General features: G+C 35.8%; 1 protein-coding gene across 1 annotated transcript in view; it reads left to right on the top strand.

The window, feature by feature from the left end:
* The window catches only part of LOC121387960 (zinc finger CCHC domain-containing protein 2-like), a 43,069-nt gene extending 28,363 nt beyond the window's left edge, over nucleotides 1-14,706 (top strand). Inside the window, exons 12-14 of the mRNA XM_041519142.1 lie at nucleotides 1,100-1,449; nucleotides 3,000-4,232; nucleotides 5,846-14,706. Of these exons, the coding sequence (XP_041375076.1) occupies nucleotides 1,100-1,449; nucleotides 3,000-4,232; nucleotides 5,846-5,886 (1,624 nt within the window). The 3' untranslated portion in view covers nucleotides 5,887-14,706. The remainder of the gene's footprint in view (nucleotides 1-1,099; nucleotides 1,450-2,999; nucleotides 4,233-5,845) is intronic.
* Nucleotides 14,707-21,529: the final 6,823 nt, after the last annotated feature.

The following is a 21,529-nucleotide window of genomic DNA, read 5'->3' as shown; positions in this document are numbered from 1 at the left end:
CATCACCGTTCCTTGTGACAATTCACTACCGAATACACTGAACAAGACCATGCATTATCGTATTACATTGTATTATGCATTAAATTATCTTTTTGGGGGGTGGTTAGAGAGAGGAGTTTGTTAAATTCATTACCCACTCCGGATGAGGGGGTGGGGATGTGGGGGGCAAAAGCGAAAATGGGACAATGGTTTAGGATCAAACTTGACAAAGTAAGGGTAGATCATGCAGTTTTAAAAAAACTAAATTATTAAATTATTTTTGAAACTTCATTCACCTGTATAGGTCGAGATAAATTTTCCCTAAATAATATTAATACTAATAATACTAAAAAAAACAATTAAAAAAAAAAAAAATTATACTCATGTACATAAAACAGGAGAAGAAAACAGGTCATCCGTGTTTTTTTCAGGTACTATAGGGGTTGGGTTCCTTGAAACATTGTTTTTCAGCCCTATATAAAGTGTTTTGTGATTTATCAGAAATTTGGGCTAGTGCTTTATTTTGGTGGGCTAGTGGAATTTACGAACCCTCTAGGGTGTATACTACCAAATCAAATCCCATAGACGACAATAGTAACATATGTGGCTAAAACTCCTACCTGCAACGTATCAACCGACATAAACGCCACGGATATAAATACTACCACCCCTTACACTTAAAATGAATCCGAAAAAAATGGGGGTCAAGCTGCTCGTTTCTGAGATAACGGGTAGCGTCTATGACTACCCTAGTTTCGCACAAAATTCGAGTACTTTTTTTTACAGGTACCCCATACATGTTTCAAGCACAAGGCTACTTGACACATTGGTACTAGATGAAATAAAATTGCAATTTTTTTTTACCCAGATGAAACTATTATTTTTTACAACCAACACACTCACATTTATAACCAATCACAGGACTTGTGGTGTTCACTTCTCTATCAAAAGTTCGGTGCACCTCGCACTTTGACCCAGCCGGAAGTTATTTGGTTTAGTACTACCTATAGCCCCGTGGCTAGTGACTTTAAAAAAAAAATTGTCATACCCTGCAGATATTGGATTATGTCTGTGCCCTAAAACATTTTAAGGTTAATTGTAAAATGTTTTTTTGTTTCAGAAATAAACCCTTTGGTTCCAAAAATGGAATAGTTGAACTGTGTCAGCCTGGAAGAGTGCTCTCCCCTCCAGCAAACATGATGTGGCATCCATTGCCACCGAACCTGCAGTATCACCAGCTGGCATCCCCGGGGATGCAGTGTCAGGTGGTTTACATTACCTCCCCTTCCGTGTCCTCTCCGGGCTCCGAGATGGGTGGTAACAGCATGCTGCCTGGGTCTGGGCCTCTGTCTGACCTGGCCAGTCAGGACCTGTCCTCGGAGTGCTCCAGCACCCCTCCTAGTCCAAGTCAGTGCACAACCAAACAACGCGGCAATGGTGATAGCTCTGGCTCAGACGATAGTGAGAAGGGTACGGTCTTTTCATAATACTTAAAATAATACTTAAATCTGATGTCATCAGGGTTGTGTCTAATGCTGGAAGGTCTTTTCATAATACTTAAATCTGATGACATCTTTTCCTAATACTTGTATCTGATGACATTAGGTTGTGTTGAAAGTCTTTTCCTAATACTTGTGTCTGATGACATTAGGTTGTGTTGAAGGTCTTTTCCTAATACTTGTGTCTGATGACATTAGGTTGTGTTGAAGGTCTTTTCCTAATACTTGTGTCTGATGGCATTAGGTTGTGTTGAAGGTCTTTCGTAATACTTGTATCAGATGACATTAGGTTGTGTCTTTCATAATACTTGTATCTGATGACATTAGGTTGTGTTGAAGGTCTTTTCATAATACTTGTATCTGATGACATTACGGTTGTGTTGAAGGTCTTTTCATAATACTTGTTTCTGATGACATTACGGTTGTGTTGAAGGTCTTTTCATAATACTTGTATCTGATGACATTACGGTTGTGTTGAAGGTCTTTTCATAATACTTGTTTCTGATGACATTACGGTTGTGTTGAAGGTCTTTTCATAATACTTGTATCTGATGACATTACAGTTGTGTTGAAGGTCTTTTCAGAATACTTGTTTCTAATGACATTAGGTTGTGTTGAAGGTCTTTTCATAATACTTGTATCTGATGACATTACGGTTGTGTTGAAGGTCTTTTCATAATACTTGTTTCTGATGACATTACGGTTGTGTTGAAGGTCTTTTCAGAATACTTGTTTCTAATGACATTAGGTTGTGTTGAAGGTCTTTTCATAATACTTGTGTGACATTACGGTTGTGTTGAAGGTCTTTTCATAATACTTGTATTTGATGACATTACGGTTGTGTTGAAGGTCTTTTCAGAATACTTGTATCTGATGACATTACTTGGTTGTGTGTTGAAGGTCTTTTCAGAATACTTGTTTCTAATGACATTAGGTTGTGTTGAAGGTCTTTTCATAATACTTGTATCTGATGACATTACGGTTGTGTTGAAGGTCTTTTCATAATACTTGTTTCTGATGACATTACGGTTGTGTTGAAGGTCTTTTCATAATACTTGTATCTGATGACATTACGGTTGTGTTGAAGGTCTTTTCATAATACTTGTTTCTGATGACATTACGGTTGTGTTGAAGGTCTTTTCATAATACTTGTATCTGATGACATTACGGTTGTGTTGAAGGTCTTTTCATAATACTTGTATTTGATCACATTAGGTTGTGTTGAAGGTCTTTTCAGAATACTTGTATCTCATGACATTACGGTTGTGTTGAAGGTCTTTTCATAATTATTGTATCTAATGACATTAGGTTGTGTTGAAGGTCTTTTCATAATACTTGTATCTGATGACATTACGGTTGTGTTGAAGGTCTTTTCATAATACTTGTATCTAATAACAGTAGGTTGTGTTGGTCTTTTCATAACTAGGTTACTGGGACATACTTTTTACAGATGTGTCTCACCAGTACTCTTGTTAACTGTAATTGTAGACTTTCTCAAAATGATGTTTTATAATTTTTCAGAAAAATGTGATCAAGAAGAGAATGATTTCAGAAGGAAGGATTTACCACCAGGCCAGTCGATTTTCAGTCATGGGGTGATGCGACCTGAGGAAGTGACCCCTCCAACTCACCCTGCATTGTTTGTGGAAGCGAAACCAGAATTCTCCCAGCTCCTACCTGGACAGAATGGTTATCAGTCAGATTCTGCTCCTGCTCCCGTCATGTCCACTGGCTACCCACCGGCTCGGCCTGCTTACATTGCCATGAGGCCCTACAAAATCCCACAGCCCACACATGCACACACAGGCCTTCCAATGAAGAATGTTATGAATATGCCACAAGAAGGAGGCCCGATGAAACCACCCACCCAGACCATGCTCCCCCAAATGATGTACCCTGTCCAACAAGTGCGTTCCGAGTACCCGACAAACATTATTCCTGTGAGTGTGAACAACAGCACAGGCAAGAGTGCGGCAGACGGCTTGCACAGGTCACAGACATTCATGATGGGTCACCCGCTGAAGGGCAGCAGTGGCGGTGTGAGCTGGTCGGGTAGTTCCGGGGCCGGCAGCAACACCACCACGTCCACCTGCACCGTGCAGTCAGCATACCACTCGCGGCACTCACCAGGGCCAGCTCCAGTCCCAGCCAATCCAAACGGTGGGGGGTTGATGCTTCCTGCCCCGTCGGTCAGTCCGCCAGACTCGGGAGTTCAGGCTGGAGCGTCAGGGATGCCTCCTGGACTTGCAGCCAGTTCTCAGTGTGCATCAAATACCAGCAACACAACGAGATCAGCGGCGTCGCAGTCGCCCAGTCCCACACAGCCACTCAACTCTTCTTCCAGCAATACGTGCGACTCCACCTGCGGCTCGTGCGACTGCCAGAACACCTACCCGCCAACGTCGGCATATCCCCAGTACAATGCAGTTCCTCCTATCGCATTCTGGCCCTTGCAGACTCCACCTCATTTACTGGCCCAGGGAAATGGAATTATTGCTGCACGCATGCCACCGAATATGTATGGTCAGATTCCTTCGGCAAGCTTTCCAAATGGGATGAATCCAGAATATATGTTCCAGCCCCATCCAAACTTTAAATATTTACCACCGGGTGTACTGCCAATGTCTTACATGTATGGCTGTAGCATGTTGCATAATTCGGCTAACAAACAACGAAACCAGGGATGCTACAATTGTGGTGCGATGAATCATAAAGTCCAAGACTGCAAAGAAAAAACAATGGAATCTTTGTCAGGTATATTCACTTTCATGTCTAACAATTACTTTCCAGAATTTGATAATTTCGTAAATTAGATGCAAATTAATCCAGGTCACGTCATTAAGTTTATTGACATTTAAGCAAATGTACTACGGTGACACTCCTTAATTAACGTATGCATTCATAGTCATCATTCAAAAACATTTCAATAGCAACCTTACACTGAAAGCTGTCCAATGTTCAGAAATTGTTAAGCACTAGTTTATTTTTATGTAAGGATATCCAAAATGATGTCATTCAAGTTTTACATCATTTCCATTCAAAAGACACTGCGTCACATCTTCTTACATCATTTGAATATCTAGTAATGGCAGACTAGAATTAAAGTTGCCTGTACAGTTTACAAAAGCATTATGTTATTAAGCTTAAATTATATGATAAAGGGATTATTACTCTCATGTGTTTCATTATCATCAATATCATATATTAGGAATAAAAATAATGTATTGTGTGCCCGAGGCTCGCATAATACAATTTTTATTCCTAATATATAGTATTGATGATACCGAAAAACACTGGTATTAACCTTTACTCATTAAAGGGACATTCTTGAGTTTGCTGCAATTTTTAAGATGTTATTGACTAACGGAGACTTTTTAACGATTGTAATTGCATATCAAATATATTTTTCTGTATAATATATTAGTGGCTGTATATTAAATGTGTTTCTGATCGTTATAATATTTGTACTAGGTTAAATTTCATTTTATTTCCTAAAATATGTTTTTTTTCGTATGTATGAAATTATTTGAAGACAACCTCCAGTTTGGGCTTCTTATAAATATTAAGACGACCAGAAACACATTGAATATACAGACACTGATATTCTAAACAAGTTAATATATTTAATATGTAAGATTAATTGTAGAAATATTTTATTAGTCGGAAACATTTTATAATGCAGTAAACTCAGGAATGTCCCTTTTAAAGTGAGTCATGTTTATATCAAAAGCTATATTTTGGCTTGATGTTCATTTCAAATATTTAATAAATATAATAACTGGTGACTAATTTCATGTTGGTTTTGGACAGTCCATCAATTACATAATCATAAACTAAAATAATATGTGTTCAGTGTGGAAAGGCCAAAGTGGTTACGGTAAACATCCTCCAATTCCATTTCGAGTGAGGGTGGGATGCCAATAATCAGTTACTATTATTATTGTTGTTATTATTATTTGTTGTTGTTACCAGTTAATAAATGACCAATTTAAATGCATTTTTTTAAAAGTATATCGACCTTGTTATACCGATACCGTTGTTATTACAGTTAAACCCCAGTAATCAAATTACAAATGGTTACAATGCATTGTTGTGAAAAGCATGGTTATAGCCATTGTTGTGAAAAGCATGGTTATAGCCATTGTTGTGAAAAGCATGGTTATAGCCATTGTATTTGTGAAAATAAATTCATTTCAAATTGAATCTTTCTCAGTTTGTTCTATAATCAATTAAAAGGTATTTTATGAACAGTTCAAAGAACAGTTTTCAGAGATTGTTTTGTTCTTTCATTCAGATATGAACTGCATAATTATATACATGTATCTACTAATTTTATGCTGATTTTTTGTTTATTTATTTATTTGTAGGTTTCCATCTCAACTACAAACCAAAATCGGACTCGGACTAGCCATACATTTGGTTCCACATTGGGCTGTGATAGCCTCTGAAAACCAAAGTGTATACGTCTTGCCACTACAATTGTCAAAAGTGGATTTACTAGTTTCTACTTTCAAAAATCAGGTCAACAAATTGCATCCTAAGGTCATGTAGGTCAGATAATTCTTTTGGATGTGTGAAGTAACTTTCTTATCCCAATCTTGTCTTAGAAAAACAAAAACAAAAGTTTAGTTTCACTTGGTATGCACCATGAATTCCATATGCTGGAAGCACTATTTTACTGGTGTAATATTGGTGTAAATGATAAGTGCTTGTATTTGTTTTTAATCTATTAGATTGTGGTCTTTTGACTTTGGTCAAGTACAGTGGAATGTTACAATTTTACACAAATTTGCTAGACTTTGAAACCTGATTTATTGCCGATATGTAGTTTTACCTAGTCAACCTGTGCGTGCCATTTCTCAGGCTAACTGGTCGTCAAATGTATTCATATATATATATATATATATATATATATATATATATATATATATATATATATATATATATATATATATATATACCATATATATATTTTAGGGTGTATATGTCATATTTTTATGTGTAGGCGAAGTTATGTCCCATTTTTAAGCATATCGGTTGTAAATTAATTAGGAAGTGAATGTGTGCTACTGCAGTAAGTCTTCAGTAATGTTATGCATTATAGAATTTAAAAAATAATAATTTAATAACAAAACTTAAATCTGTTAAAATTATGAAAGAATAATGTTCAAAGTTTTTAGATAAAGAATCGGGGATGGGGAAGCAAAGTAACTGAAATCAATGTTTCTTCTCTATAATTCGAGATCTGACAAAAATGTGCTGAAGCTGGTTTAAAATTGTACATGAAATGTAAATAGGTTTTTGCTAGTAATAACATTTATAATGACTAGCTGTTGATCTGAATATGTAATTGATAATTAACTGTAAATATATTTATTTTTAATAAAAATGCTTTAATTTGGTGCTTTGTAAAAAAACAAAACAAATGAATTGGAGATCTCATGAAGAAGATGACTATTTTTTTGTATATGTATATAAATAGTTTATTGTATGCAATATTTTAACAGTGGCACATGTTCTGTCCTGTTACTTGTTCACCTAGTAATAAATGCTGCTTGGAATACAAGAATCTTATCTGTCAGACATCAGTATATTTTCCATTTATTTTGTTTTGTTTGTTTTGGGTTTTTTTTTTTAATTTAGTTTTTTTTTGGGGGGTTGGGCTTTTTTTAGTTGTCTGTATTTGGACAAAACACCACACATTTACTGTTCAAACAAATTACACATGTACGTTTATATCTATATGAGTAAATCGGAATTTAAAAAACGTAATAACTATCTCTTTTTTTCTGAACAGTCTACAATTACAACAATTATATTCTGTCTGTGAATTGTGTCTTCCAAATGTTTTTGTTATGTCTGTCACAAATCTATGGTGGCCACTACTGTGACATTTTTGTATTGGATTGCTTCAATATTTAACATGGTAAATTCTCATCGCTTGATTCTGATCATTTCATTTCCATGTCAGTACATTCATTCTTTGTTCCTTTTTTTTTTTTCAGAGTTGTAGCCCTTTGAACTGTAATGACCTGGGGCCTAATTCACAAAGATCTCTTTACACAACAAAGCATACTCTTTGCTAATCTGTTTGCATTGTGAATTAGGTCCCTGATCATATTTGAATATAACTTTGTAATTCTCAAGTAGTCTAATGAAGTTGATATGATATTTGATATGACAAGTTACAACTGGGCAGTATTTGTATGTTTTTATCATGTCTGTACAAGCTTGTCAGTTATGTCCTTTTGGTTTGTGTACAACAGAGGTTACTTGTAGCCGGAAACCAGTGTCATATATTAAATATATTATTTATTAATGATTAATGATTGATATTGGCATGGCACTTTTTCCATTGTGGGCACAGGCCATAGTTTACCCATTATACCATCTCAACCAATGTTGACTTGCTGTCATCCGATAAAGATGACATTTAATTTTCATGTTCCTTTGTCCATTTTTTGGCAAAATGTTTGACACCTAGTAAGCAGTGATTAATTAATAATTCTAATTAGACACATTTGTAACAGTAAATCTGACTGAACCTCTACTGAAATCTGAGGTCGTAAATCCCATGTTTTATTGGCCACACATTTTTTAAAGTCTTAACTAAGTCGCTTAAGCAAAGAGTAGGGGAGTTTTGTAATTTTATCATGAAGACAGTATTCTTAGCATACATATTGTGTACAGAATTCATGAAATATTAAATCATTTTATAGTCAGAAATGGACCTATTCATTAATTCAGCCTTCATATATAATAGCTGATTAAACATCTCTAATTACGCAATCTAACAATTCATCCACTGAATTCTTGTTATTGGGTTACCTAATGACAGCTGGTCATATTTGTAATGGTTATTTTTACTATAAGTCAGATGATTTGTTGCATAAAATTAACATAATTAAGTGTTCTGTTAGTATTGTTTTTATATTCTTAGCATCGAAAAAGTATTAAAGGAAATTGCCCAAGCCACTTGTAAACTTTTTTTCTGAGTACCATTGTTGGTTACAGTACATTTAATCTGCCATTGTTTGGAAATATTTTGCGGATATTTTTATCGCAGTAATCATATGCTAATGAGGGTCTTTTTCTTTTCTTTTTTTTTTCCATTTTGACTACTTTACATGTATCATATCTTTATGCTGTAGACAGTTTGCCACGAGCAAAATCAAGGTGAGCTAAAGATCACTCACCTGAAATGGAGCTAGGCAAGTTAAAGATCACTCTCCTGAAAGGGAGCTAAGTGAGCTAAAGATCACTCACCTGAAATGGAGCTAGGTGAGCTAAAGATCACTCACCTGAAATGGAGCTAGGTGAGCTAAAGATCACTCTTCTGAAAGGGAGCTAGTTGAGCTAAAGATCATTCTCCTGAAATGGGGCTAAGTGAGCTAAAGATCACTCGCCTGAAATGGGGCTAAGTGAGCTAAAGATCACTCACCTGAAATGGGGCTAAGTAAGCTAAAGATCACTCTCCTGAAATGGGGCTAAGGGAGCTAAAGATGACTCACCTGAAATGGGGCTAAGTGAGCTAAAGATCACTCACCTGAAATTGGGCTAAGTGAGCTAAAGATCACTCCTGAAATGGAGTTGTAGTCCGTCCCATAGGGATCGCATTTTTGTCATACTATGTAATTCACTATAAGTTATTTATTTCCGAGCAGATTGATTTGTAAATTGCACACACAAATTGTATTTCTTTGTTATTTTCAAAACACTGTTACTTTTTTTCTTACGTCAAACAAAACTGACATTATTTTCAAAAAACATTTTAATAGAATGATGGGACGGACTATAGGTGAGCAGTCACATAACATTTTAAATTTGAAAATTTGAAAACTTTGTGAAAAAGTGATCCTTTCACCACTTGTAAAACTTTCCAGATGAATGCTCACTCGCCGTTCCTAGGGAAGACCGATAGACATGATACTTTAAAAATACTACAATAACACTGTCGCACAAAATCGTTATCATGAATGATTTTCAGTTGGTCATCAGTGTATGCAATTTATGTCACTGTTACCATAGTTTGACACCCAATAGCCGATGTATTTTTTGTGCTGGGATGTCGTTAAACATTTAATCTATTCTATTCTATTCTATTTATGTCACTTTGGCTTACTCGTTTTTTACTTCAGTGATGTCACTTTGATCCCCAATCCATTATTTTCAACTACCAATACCATCATGTACATTTTCTTATGTGCATAATTAATATAGGTCATTTGTTCCTCACATTGTAAGTTTTATTATGGGTTACATAACCAACATTTTACACTTCATTTGAAAAAGTTAACACTTAAAAAGTAAATGTGATTTCATGATTGATTTGTGGCATTTGGACTGTTATTTCAGTTTTCATTAAGACTAATTGGATTCATATTCAAAAGTCATTTTTACCATTTAGACTACTCATTTCATGTTCATTAAGGCATTTTGACACCTTTTAATTAAACAAATATGAAAATTGTTTTATTTTTCTTTTAAAAATAATAAATTTCATGTTATCCACTATATATAATATTTTTATCACACAAGCATACATGTCATGTATTTCAGTTTTCATTTAAACCAGTTATCCACTTACAAACAAGCTTCACTTTGTGGTCTTGAAAAGGAAGCTCATCACACACAAAATGTTGAAAACCTTAATGTTTAAGATAGTCTGTTTATTAATAACAAAAATAGTTGTTTATTAATCAAAACCAGATATATAGAGAAACAGTTAAAATGTATTAGTATTTGTACACTATAAGACTAAGTATATTTGAGAGTTTCTGTGTTTATATTATGTAATAATGGTATTTTCCGTGTTTTTTGTTTATGTGTTGTAGTAATAGGTCATCACAATGCAAATACAATTTACAGGAATTTTCCAGAAACATGCAACAAGCAAAACATTTTAAAATGAATGGGTATAATTTTAATTTGAACTTTAGTATCCAGTTTTAGATATGGACAGCCTTTAAACAAAGTCATTCATAACTAGTATATGTTTAATGCATAAACACATTTAAATTACTTTAATCCTCTCTAAATACAGTTGCATGTATGTGTTAATTGAACTTTTTATTTACATTTTGGTTTAAAAATGCATGCAGGTGTTTGATAATAAGGCATATAAACAAGCATGTTTTGCAGTTAGTCTAAATTTTGTAAGATATAAAATGTTATATAATGTGTGTGGGAATAGTGACCTGGAGGGAGGGTGTCCATGATATTTTAAATTTACAATAATTAATATAATTATAAACAGACTTAAAATGTACCAGATTTCTCCAAGTTGTAAGAATTTATGACTGACTGAGAGCATACATGTGCCTGCCAAACACACACCACCCCACTCTACTTCACCCTCACCCAGAACATTTGTAGTTGTCTGTTACCAATACCAGTATTGATTTATGCCCTCTACCTGCATTTATGGGAAATTAATAAATATAAATAGGATTTGTGAAATATTATTTTTATGTTGATTTACATGTACCATGTACTTGGACTTTAAAACTCACACACAAAACCCTTTATTAAAACAATTATTTGTATGACTTGATAATTGATAAATATATATATATTAATACTATTTTTGCTTATAAATTATTATCATTCCATTCTATAAGAGTCAACATTACACATGCTATTAATTATGCCAAATGTCAGTCTGTTGTATGACCTTTAGAATAATGGCTTAATTTTGTTTATCAGTTTAAACGAAAAATCCGTTTGGTTTTCACCTTCATTGTAATTCCAGTAATTCTTTAATAACTGCCGGTATGTCATAGTTTTATCAGTTTGAAAATCATGCAATATGAAGTGGTAACATGCATTTTCTAGCTGTTGATTGAATATGAAAAAAAAAAGAGAAACATTTCTACTATAAGTACTGATATAAGAACAGAATTCATAGTATACTAGTGAACTGTGAACAAAGATTTTATATTTACGGTAATAAATTCTTTTAAACACTGATTTTCATTTAAATCTTTAAACATTGGTTGTAGAATTGGCTTAAGATTTTCAAATTGGTTTTGGGCAGTGCACATTTGAAGGTTTGGCTATGGAAATGTGTGCTTTTAAGCATGTCTGTTTTATTATTGACAATATTGTTATTATGTTTGGGGGAAAGTATGAAAAATTATTGTACAAAATGTTGTTTGATTTTTTTTTATTTTTTCATCTTATTTACTTTACAGTTTAACTCACAACACAACTTTAGAGTCATTGGTTTAATTTTAATCATGAACAACTGGGCAAATCGTTTAAGAATATTTAGTTTATCAAATCAGTATTGTAAACAACGATACCTACAAGTACATATATATATATATAGGACTACTTATAGGACTACTTAAATGTTACTCATATCAGTAAGGTATCTTGTAATAAAATAGGCCCTTATTCAGAAGTGTGGGGGGGGGGGGGGGGGGGGGCATCCATGTGCTTTCCATTATTTTTATTGGGCCTACTCTTTTGTTCATCTTTAAAGTAAAATTATTAGGTAAATATGATAATCAGTTTAAAAATATATCTTATATTTTAAAATATGGTGTACATTGTCCATGATCTTTTTTACTCCAGTTATTTTTTTGTAAAAAGGGATCATGCATCAATTATCTAATGCTCGAGAGGGGTGTGTAGGATATGGGAGGTGTCATGAAAAGCATTACAAAATGTTATAGTGGGAAGGAAGGTCAGGTTTGTCGAGTTACATAATATCGCAGTTTTATTTAATAATGTAAAATGCAGCCCTCATGGTAATTATGTTCCTTAACAGATGGTTTTTATTTTATTTTATATCAATCCTTATTATATTACCAAAGAAATCAAATTGAAAATATCAGCAGAAAATCCAATAATGTTATTGCATAATTTTAGAGGGAATGTGGGGTGGGGTGGATAGGTGGGGGATGGAGGCCTGGTTTTAGCTGAAACCCAAAATGTGTTTGACAAATTTCATCAGATTATCTGTTTCAATTGGCCAAACAGTGACAAATAACACAATTTTTTAGTGAGCTTTTTGGTGAATTAGTAGTAAAACAATCCCCAAATTTAACTTTAATTTGCTTTTTGCCAATGTGACCTAACCGGAGGTAGTGGGTAAAATGCCTGACTTTGCATTACCTAAATGATACATGTAAACATAGATAACCTTATCATTACATCATTAAGTGCTGTATTTTTCTTATCTGCTTTTGCATAATCATAGTAGCTTTAATATTCTTTCACAAATTATAAGAGAATGGGCCAGTATCAAATGTAGGGATTATTTTGAAGGAGGATTTGAACAGAAAAATAAGTAAACACTTTTAAATAGACCACCCGTCCATTCATACTCGCACACCTCCCCTTGCATACACTGACTTTAAACATTTTAAAAACTTTTATGAAAAGTATATTTTTAATGCCTGAAATTGAAGAGTAGCATTTATTTTGCATACTGTGTTATTAACAACTACTAATGAGGTAATAATTGTTGTTGATCATTTGGACGAAAATAGCCATTTTGCATTTCTGTGGTATTTTAGCCTCTTTGTTTTGCAGTGTTTTCATGTTTTGGTTTTATATTTCACTTCGAAGGTTTTCCATCAAAGCTAGTTACTTGTGTTCCGTGTGACCAGTAGTTGATTTTATTTCATTATTATTTTTAATTTGGCATGGCCTAACATAGTGATTTTTCAGGAATGACCATTTTATTGCCATAGTGTTAGTAGTAGTAGCAGAATGGTTTGCAAAGTAATCTGTGTGGATCATATTATACAAAATGTATTATATTTTAATCCTCGACATGTCATGTTGTTTGTTTTATTTAGTTTGTGACACTTGTTTTGTTGTTGAAGAAGTGATGGATGAAGTATGTGTATTTATTATGATTGTTCTGTGCGCTCACAACAAGTGATAGCGATATAGTACTCCTCCAAAGATGGACTGGTGTTGGAATCTTAGTGTCAGGGGCAAATCCTGAGAGGTGTTGGGGGGAGCCATACCCAACCATCCCACCTGCCGGCAGTGCCTCGTACAAAAGGTCCTCAAATTATTTTTAAGCATCTAAATTTAAACAAAATTAAATAAGATTGAAGATGCCTTTGGACTCAGAAAATTCAACGTTTGATCTTATACTTGTGTATCTATGATGTTTGTGTATTTTATATCTTACAATGTTTGTTAAAGTTTTGAAAACCACGCTGTTTCAGTATGGTGTGACATTAAAAGTATCCTATAGAAGAATGAAGTCCTTGTCTTTTGTGAAGTGATTTTATGACAATTAAAATGTTTCTTGTAAAAATTATGCATAACTATTAAGCCTTTTACATAGATGTGTTAAAAGTATGTGACTCGACCATTTAAAAAAACACCATAATTTGCTCTTTTTTTTTTTTGTGACTACAGGTTAAACACACATCAATGCGAAACCTCTGTTTACATTTAATTTCAATACAAACGAATTACGGTTGATTAGCATGATTATTTGTTTTGTTTATTTGTCCTTCAGTGAATGTCAGCGAGGCTTATATATTAATTGCCATGCAACATAACCCAATTAAAATGTATATAGTACCATATATTCATTGTCTACGAGTAAACCAAGAAGTTATACTGGCAATATTTTTAGTGTATTTCCAAGGGATGTCTTTTCATGTTTCAAGTAACATATACATGTAGGTGCTTTACTCCTATTCCAATACTGTTTTTGTTTGAAATGCACCAAGGGATGTATGACTGATACTTAATTTGTAGTATAAAAGTTCTAAGTTAAATATGGAATTGCAATTGTAGCCAGAGTTTAAAATGAAATTGGTAACAGATTTATGGAAAACAAGTGATTTATAATAAATAATTATTTTAAAATATTACATGAAAGTAATATGTGGTATATGTTTGGGATAATATGTACACGTTTTGTTGGGAAGTACAATCGAGAATTGAATTTACTGGGAAATATTAATGTGTGGTAAAGTGTAAAACTTGTAGATAAGCACGCTTCCACACATTTGACTGCATTCCTCGTGTTTTAGCCTCGTTTCTAGAAGGTATTATTTTAAAAGAAAGTATTGCCATTCGCGTATTTGGACACAACTGCTTGCTGTTTTGGTTGTGTATTTTTATACAAAGATGATAAATGTCCGTGTGTGCTCAACAACACTGTATCATATTACAGCTGCCTGGTCATCTGTTTTTAACTAATAAATGTGTTCTATACCATGTTGAACAATAAAGTTTCATTTCATCACTCTGGCTTTGTCTTCTTTTAAAGTGGTACAGCACTCACTTAATGCGAGGTCGGTCTGGGATCGATCTCCATTGGTGGGCCCGTTGGGCTATTTCTCGTTCCAGCCAGTGCACCACGACTGGTATAACAAAGGCTGTTGTATGTGTTATCCTGTCTGTGGGATGGTGCATATAAAAGATCCCTTGCTGCTAATCGAAAAGAGTAACCCATGAAGTGACGACAGCGGGTTTCCTATCTCAATATCTGTGGTCCTTAACCATATGTCTGAAGCCATATAACCGTAAATAAAATGTGTTGAGTGCACACTACATGGGCTACTCTTCCCGATTAGCAGCAAGGGATCTTTTATTTGCACTTCCCACAGGCAGGATAGCACAAACCATGGCCTTTGTTGTTGAACCAGTTATGGATCACTGGTCGGTGCAAGTGGTTTACACCAACCCATTGAGCTTTGCGGAGCACTCGCTCGGGGTTTGGAGTCTGTATCTGGATTAAAAATCCCATGCCTTGACTGGGATCCAAACCCAGTACCTGCCAGCCTGTAGACCGATGGCCTAACCATGACGCCACTGAGGCCGGTTCCAAAACACTAGAAGTCAAGAGTAGAACGTTGCACCAGACTTAATCTATATACAAGTATTGTTATATTTATAAACCATAATCTTTATTTTCAACATGTAGCTTTTACATGTAGTTCTAATACAACATAATGTGTAATGTTTTCCCCAAGGACCACAATGAACATTTGTAGTTTTTATGGCTAGACAATATTAACTGGAACACTGGAACACTGGAAAATAAATAAAAATTAATTAGTTGAAATATACACACACATAATTTGATAAAGTAACTAGATGATTTCTCAATAAAAAATAGTTTTTGTAATGGGGAAAAATGTAAGTTATCAAATGTTTGACATCCAATTAATGACCGGCATCGGTGGTGTCATGGTTAGGCTATCGGTCTACAGGCTGGTAAGTACTGGGTTCGGATCCCAGTCGAGGCATGGGATTTTTAATCCAGATACCGACTCCAAACCCTGAGTGAGTGCTCCACAAGGCTCAATGGGTAGGTGTAAACCACTTGCACCGATCAGTGATCCATAACTGGTTTAACAAAGGCCATGGTTTGGAAAGAGTAGCCCATGAAGTGGCGACAGCGGGTTTCCTCTCAAAATCTGTGTGGTCCTTAACCATATGTCTGACGCCATATAACCGTAAATAAAATGTGTTGAGTGCATCGTTAAATAAAGCATTTCTTTCTTTTTCAAATTGACAATGATTAATTTCAACATTATTACCTTATCAAATGATTTGGAATTGGTACTTTTTTCTCTCTTTTTTTCCCCCCCCAGTATACAAGTTGTATATTCCTTTTTTTTTTCTTTTTTTTAAAGCGATATATTCTGATTTAAAATTTTTTAATAACTACAGATCCCATACATGAATGTAATACTAATTAGTGAGAGATATGAAATTTATCGAACTACAACATTTCGCACCAATGTTTTTCAATTTTCTGTTACATATTGCACCCCACCCCACTTTATTCAGATTCCTGTATCCACTATGGAGTAATTTCATATTTTGTTGGTGTACTGTCGAACGGGGGAACGATATCGTTTCATTCTTCGGTTGGTAGTGGGCATGTTGTAACCTGGTACTTAGGGCGGACAAAGTGTCGAATGGTTTTATATTTAGTTTTGTTTCTGTTGTGACAAGTGTTCTCGCTGCTCCATTTAAGCATTTTGCCGCCCCGCTTTCGTGATTTGCCGCCCCCTTTATTTTTCTCCATCCCTCTTTATTTTCCTGCATCCTACTATATTTTACAGAACCCAGCTCCGCTATTTCATATTGGACACTTTTTTTCACACTGAAAAAAAAAATCGATCAGTCGGTACACTCGACATCAAAGAAAACAAGCCACGGTGTGGAAAAACTTCAGTAGCTTACTATAGTTACCGTAACGTAATTTAACACTATTTTAACAGCCTCGGTCAATCAGTCTTTTGTGTCCACTAACTTTCGTCTGATATTTTGTTCTCAATTGCAGATGTAGGTGGTCGTAACTGATGATTTTTAATTACTGTCATTTGTTTATTCGGCAATTCTTTATAAAATATTAGAAACTTTTCATTTTGGGGGTATCACCACTTATAAAAATAACGGAAGTGGTAGTATTCATCATTAAAAGTGTTTTTCTTGGATGCTAAATTATATATACACCGCCTTTACAAAAACGAAACTACGTTTTATCACCTGGCGATATCAGTGCAATCGATTCATTCGATGAAGAAATAAAAAGAACACAGACATATTATCCCAATTTAAGGGATCACCTTTTTTTCTCTTTTTTTCAGATATCTTGAAATCTTTATTAAAATAATATTAAAACAAGGGGTATGTCTTTTCACAAAGTCGACCAATACCCAACGATTGGCCTACACGTAGTCCAAGTAGGCCTACTCTGGCTAGCCTGTACGGTAACCATGTCTCCCCCCCCCCCCCCCCTTTTTGCTTCTTTTTCTCTTCTGGTTTCTTTTTTAGGGAGGGGGGTGGTGGAGGGGGCTTCCGCCCTCCTTTAATTTTTACCCAGCGAGAACATTATGTAGGCCTACATTTCCTTCTGCTCTTTTTCCATTTCCCTCAACTTCAAAATATGGTCATAAATTTGATTTTCAGATTATTTAAGACAATCCACTGCATCCTTTATCTAACTTGTGCTAATTGGATCAGGTTCAGTGTCATTCTGCTCACTGGTGTTATCATCAGATAAGTGTTTGATTCTATGTTCAGTATTATTGTCAACATCTACTGGACTGTATTTATCATTTATCATATTCATCCAATACAGTTAAAGTTAGAGAACATTGATTTATACTCAAAGGCAAAAGTTATTGTGACATGGATTGTTTGGAGTAATACATTTGTGAATGGATTTATAGATGTAAACCAGAGAAAATGTGTATGAAACAGCTCAAAGAAATGCAACCAAGCAGTTGTTGCAGCGATTGCATGCTTTGTGCAAGAAACATGGAATATTCGGGAGAAATGCAGTCCAGTGTTCACCATATTCGCCAGACATTCAGTCATAAATCATTGCCACTCTGTGCAGCCTTCACAAGTCCAGAAGTTAGAAAAACACCATTAGTGAACTGTTTGATGCAATTTCGTAATGCCTCGCAGCCTGACGTCGCACGTCAATTCAACGTCCACAGAAACACCATATGGCATTTATGGTAACGATATCAACAAACAACCATGTCAGGGACCGACCCCGTAGCGGCCAACCGCCCGTGACAACCCCTCGCCAAGACACATGGATCCGAACAACGCATTTGAGAAACAGGTTCCAGCCAGCAACCCTTTGGTGGCCTCAATAAAACGACGGTACCAGGCCTGTATCAATGCTCAAGGTGGACACACTCTCTATTGACTAGTGTGAACTTCGCTCTGGACCCCCTCTAGTGATGTGGCTCATTTGCATATGGCACGTACACCCTTTTCATGGACTATTGCTCGTTTCCATACCTTCGGACATTTCTCTTTCCATGTTATAACGTTTCATACACGGCAGTAAAAACTTATCATCAATTATCTTTGTCTTTTGTGTGTCACAATAACTTTTGCCTTTTAGTATATTAATCATCGGCTATTGGATGTCAAACATTTGGTAATATTGACCTATAGTCTTACAGAGGAAACTCGCTACATTTTTCTATTTCAGATTTCAGACCAGTTTTTACATGCCTATGTCCATTAGGGTTCAGGCATGCCCCCCCCCCCCCCCCCCCGGTCTTATCCCTGGCATGGTCAGCGATTCAACTAGGGGGAGAAGGTTGAAAGTGGGATAATTTGGACTTGATAACTAAACATGGGGGGCTTTAATATTTTAGATGTGTCGTTCTAAAAAGATATATATGTTATTGGTATATAAAACATTTAATCGACACTAATTTTGATCGGGCTACCTAAAGTTGTATTATAATTACTATAATATAATTTTAACTTAGCCCTGGAGGAAAGGTTAACGATCGGGGTGGGCATTGCGACCAATCCGGTTTCGCGATTCAACACCCAGGTGAGTTTTCACCACCTCACCGGGCCGGGCACCCACGGCGAGTGGCAAGTGGACAAGGGAGGCCAGACATTCCTAGCCCTAACCTTAACACCCAATCGCCAACGCCCTACCGCCTTATTTCTGGCATACCTAGCCCCCCCCCCCCACACACACACACACACCCACACCCCCACACCCCAGGCCATGGGTGGCCATTCCGGCAAATGCTGAGGAGAGTTGATATAGGTGAGCCTTGTGGGGTTCTGCTATCACACCTAAGTGTGTTTTAGAGAGAAGTGTGGTTAAAAACCACCATATGTTGAATAGCCATAAGGTGATGGCTAGTAGAGTTAGGTCATAAGGTGATGACCTTGGGTTGAAGAAGGGTGTTCCAGACGCCGAGCCCATGTGGTGGAGTGAATAGTTCCTGCCTATGATTAAAAATAAACATGTTAAAAAGAGAAGGCAAGAACTACTAAGCGCACTCTAGTTGATATTTTTGAGTAGGTATTCCTCAAAGAATTCCTCAACATTCGCCGCAAGTACATTTTACCATTGTACTAGGAGTCACACATACGGATGGCCCAGACAAGCCATTAATGTACAAATGCCCTGTCTGCACGTCGGAACTATACAGTAACACAAGCAGACAGGGGAGCGATCTGACCCTATGACCGCTTTAATTGTAAAAATAAAAACATGTTATACAGTTAGTTAAAAAGTAATTTATAATTTATATAAAACATTAGTATTAAGTTAAAAATGTTTGTAATAAAAATAGCATGCTAAAAATAAAACAACATATATGACTTACAACATACAAAATACAAAATTAAAAATGGCCTTATTGGTGAAGGATTCTGCCAGGAATACCTTCGCCCAATGGCCATATAAGCTAGTTGAAAAAGCAAGTATAAGCATTAAAATAAGCATTAAAGTAAACTAAAAGCATAGGCCTAGTCTTACCAAAAGGCTGTATAAAATATAAAATCCATTTTTCTATTAGTAGCCACAGAAGGATAGCACATACTACGGCCTTTGATATGCCAGTCGTTGTGCACTGAATGGGACGAGAAATAGCCCAGTGGTTCGACCGACGGGGATCGACCCCAGACCTACCGCGCATCAGGCGGGCGCTTTACCACTGGACTACGTCCCGCTCATCATCTAATACAGATACTGTTTCTTCCGTTTCCATTGTTCTTAGTCTTGGTCTTCTATTTTGAATTCCAAAATGTGCCTCAAAGAGTAGGCCTACTTCAGGCTCTTGTAAAATTAAAATATACATATGTAAGGAAAGAAAACCAACTCCTTCTACACAAATGATGTGAAGTGAGTAAAGTGAACAGATATAATAATTTAATAATTATTACACACACGCACGCACGCACATACACATACAGCAATAATAATAATAATAAAATGTGTTGAGGGAGAAACAACCTTTCGAGAATTGATTTACTGTACGTCCGCATGTTAATCTCTAGACCAGCTTATGCAATGGCATCATGACGTATAATAAAGGTATATAATTGAAACGTTTGTTACCGTACCGCAATGTGTGTGCAGACGAAAGTACATTTGTTTGCCAACGATGTTAAACTAACTAAATAAAATTTGCGTTTACTCGGTTTCTGACGTCATGCTAAGTTGTAGGTTTTCGTGTGTGACGGCTCATTTGTAGTTTTTATGGCTATTTGGAGGTGAAGGCGCAGCTATTGGGGGTGGCAGGAGGCCCTTGTATGCAATAAAAAATCATGGATATCAGACTGGGGGAAAAAACCTTTTACAACAGAAATTACAGGGAATTTTAGTTTGAAAATTTTGTGGATACCCTGACAGGATACCACATACCATGACCTTTGATATACCAGTCATGGTGCACTGGCTGGAACGAGAAATAGCACAATGGGCCCACCGACGGGGATTGATCCCAAACCGACTGCGCATTGTGCGAGCTCTTAACCACTGGGCTACTTCCCGCCCTGTATAGTCCATAACATGATTAATGCATTAAACACTCAGGTAGGCTATTTCTCGTTTCAACCAGTGCACCACGAATGGTATATCAAAAGCCGTGGTATGCGCTATCCTGTCTGTGGGATGGTGCACATATATTGCTTCTAATGGAAAAATGTAGCGGGTTTCCTCTCAAAGACTATGTCAAAATTACCAAATGTTTGACATCCAATAGCCGATGATTAATAAATCAGTGTACTCTACTGGTCTCATTAAACAAAACAAACACATTTTTTATACGCCCGTCTATGATGAGTCGTATTTTGATATGTCGTTGTCTGTCCGTCCGTTCGTATGTCCGTCTGTTAACTTTTCTTGTCCAGACCATATCTTCCATACAGATGCATACAGGATCATCAAACCTCATATGTAGGAACAATTTGTGATGGCGGTGTGTCATGTACTATTACTAGATCACTGTGATCTACTTTTCACTGTCTACTGTACATAACAGTAAATCCTTGTCTGGATCATATCTTGTACACACATGCATACATGACCATCAAACCTCACATGTAGGAACAACTCGGGATGGTTGTATGTCACATAGAATTACTAGGTCACTGTAATACAAATAAATAAAATAAGTTGTCTATATTCTGAACATAATAATAATAAATTCATATGGTTTTTCATCACACTCCTGACAGGCGTATCATGTACGTCACCTGTACTCTTGTTTTAAAAGGTGAGGAGTGTAAAACAATTTGAGGCCTACAAGATGAGATTCACTGAATCCACCAAT

The sequence above is a fragment of the Gigantopelta aegis genome, chromosome 14, assembly GCF_016097555.1.
Source record: "Gigantopelta aegis isolate Gae_Host chromosome 14, Gae_host_genome, whole genome shotgun sequence".
Taxonomy (NCBI): Eukaryota; Metazoa; Mollusca; class Gastropoda; order Neomphalida; family Peltospiridae; genus Gigantopelta; species Gigantopelta aegis.
The sequence above is the reverse complement of the archived record's forward strand: the minus strand, read 5'-3'. Positions and strand labels throughout refer to the sequence as shown.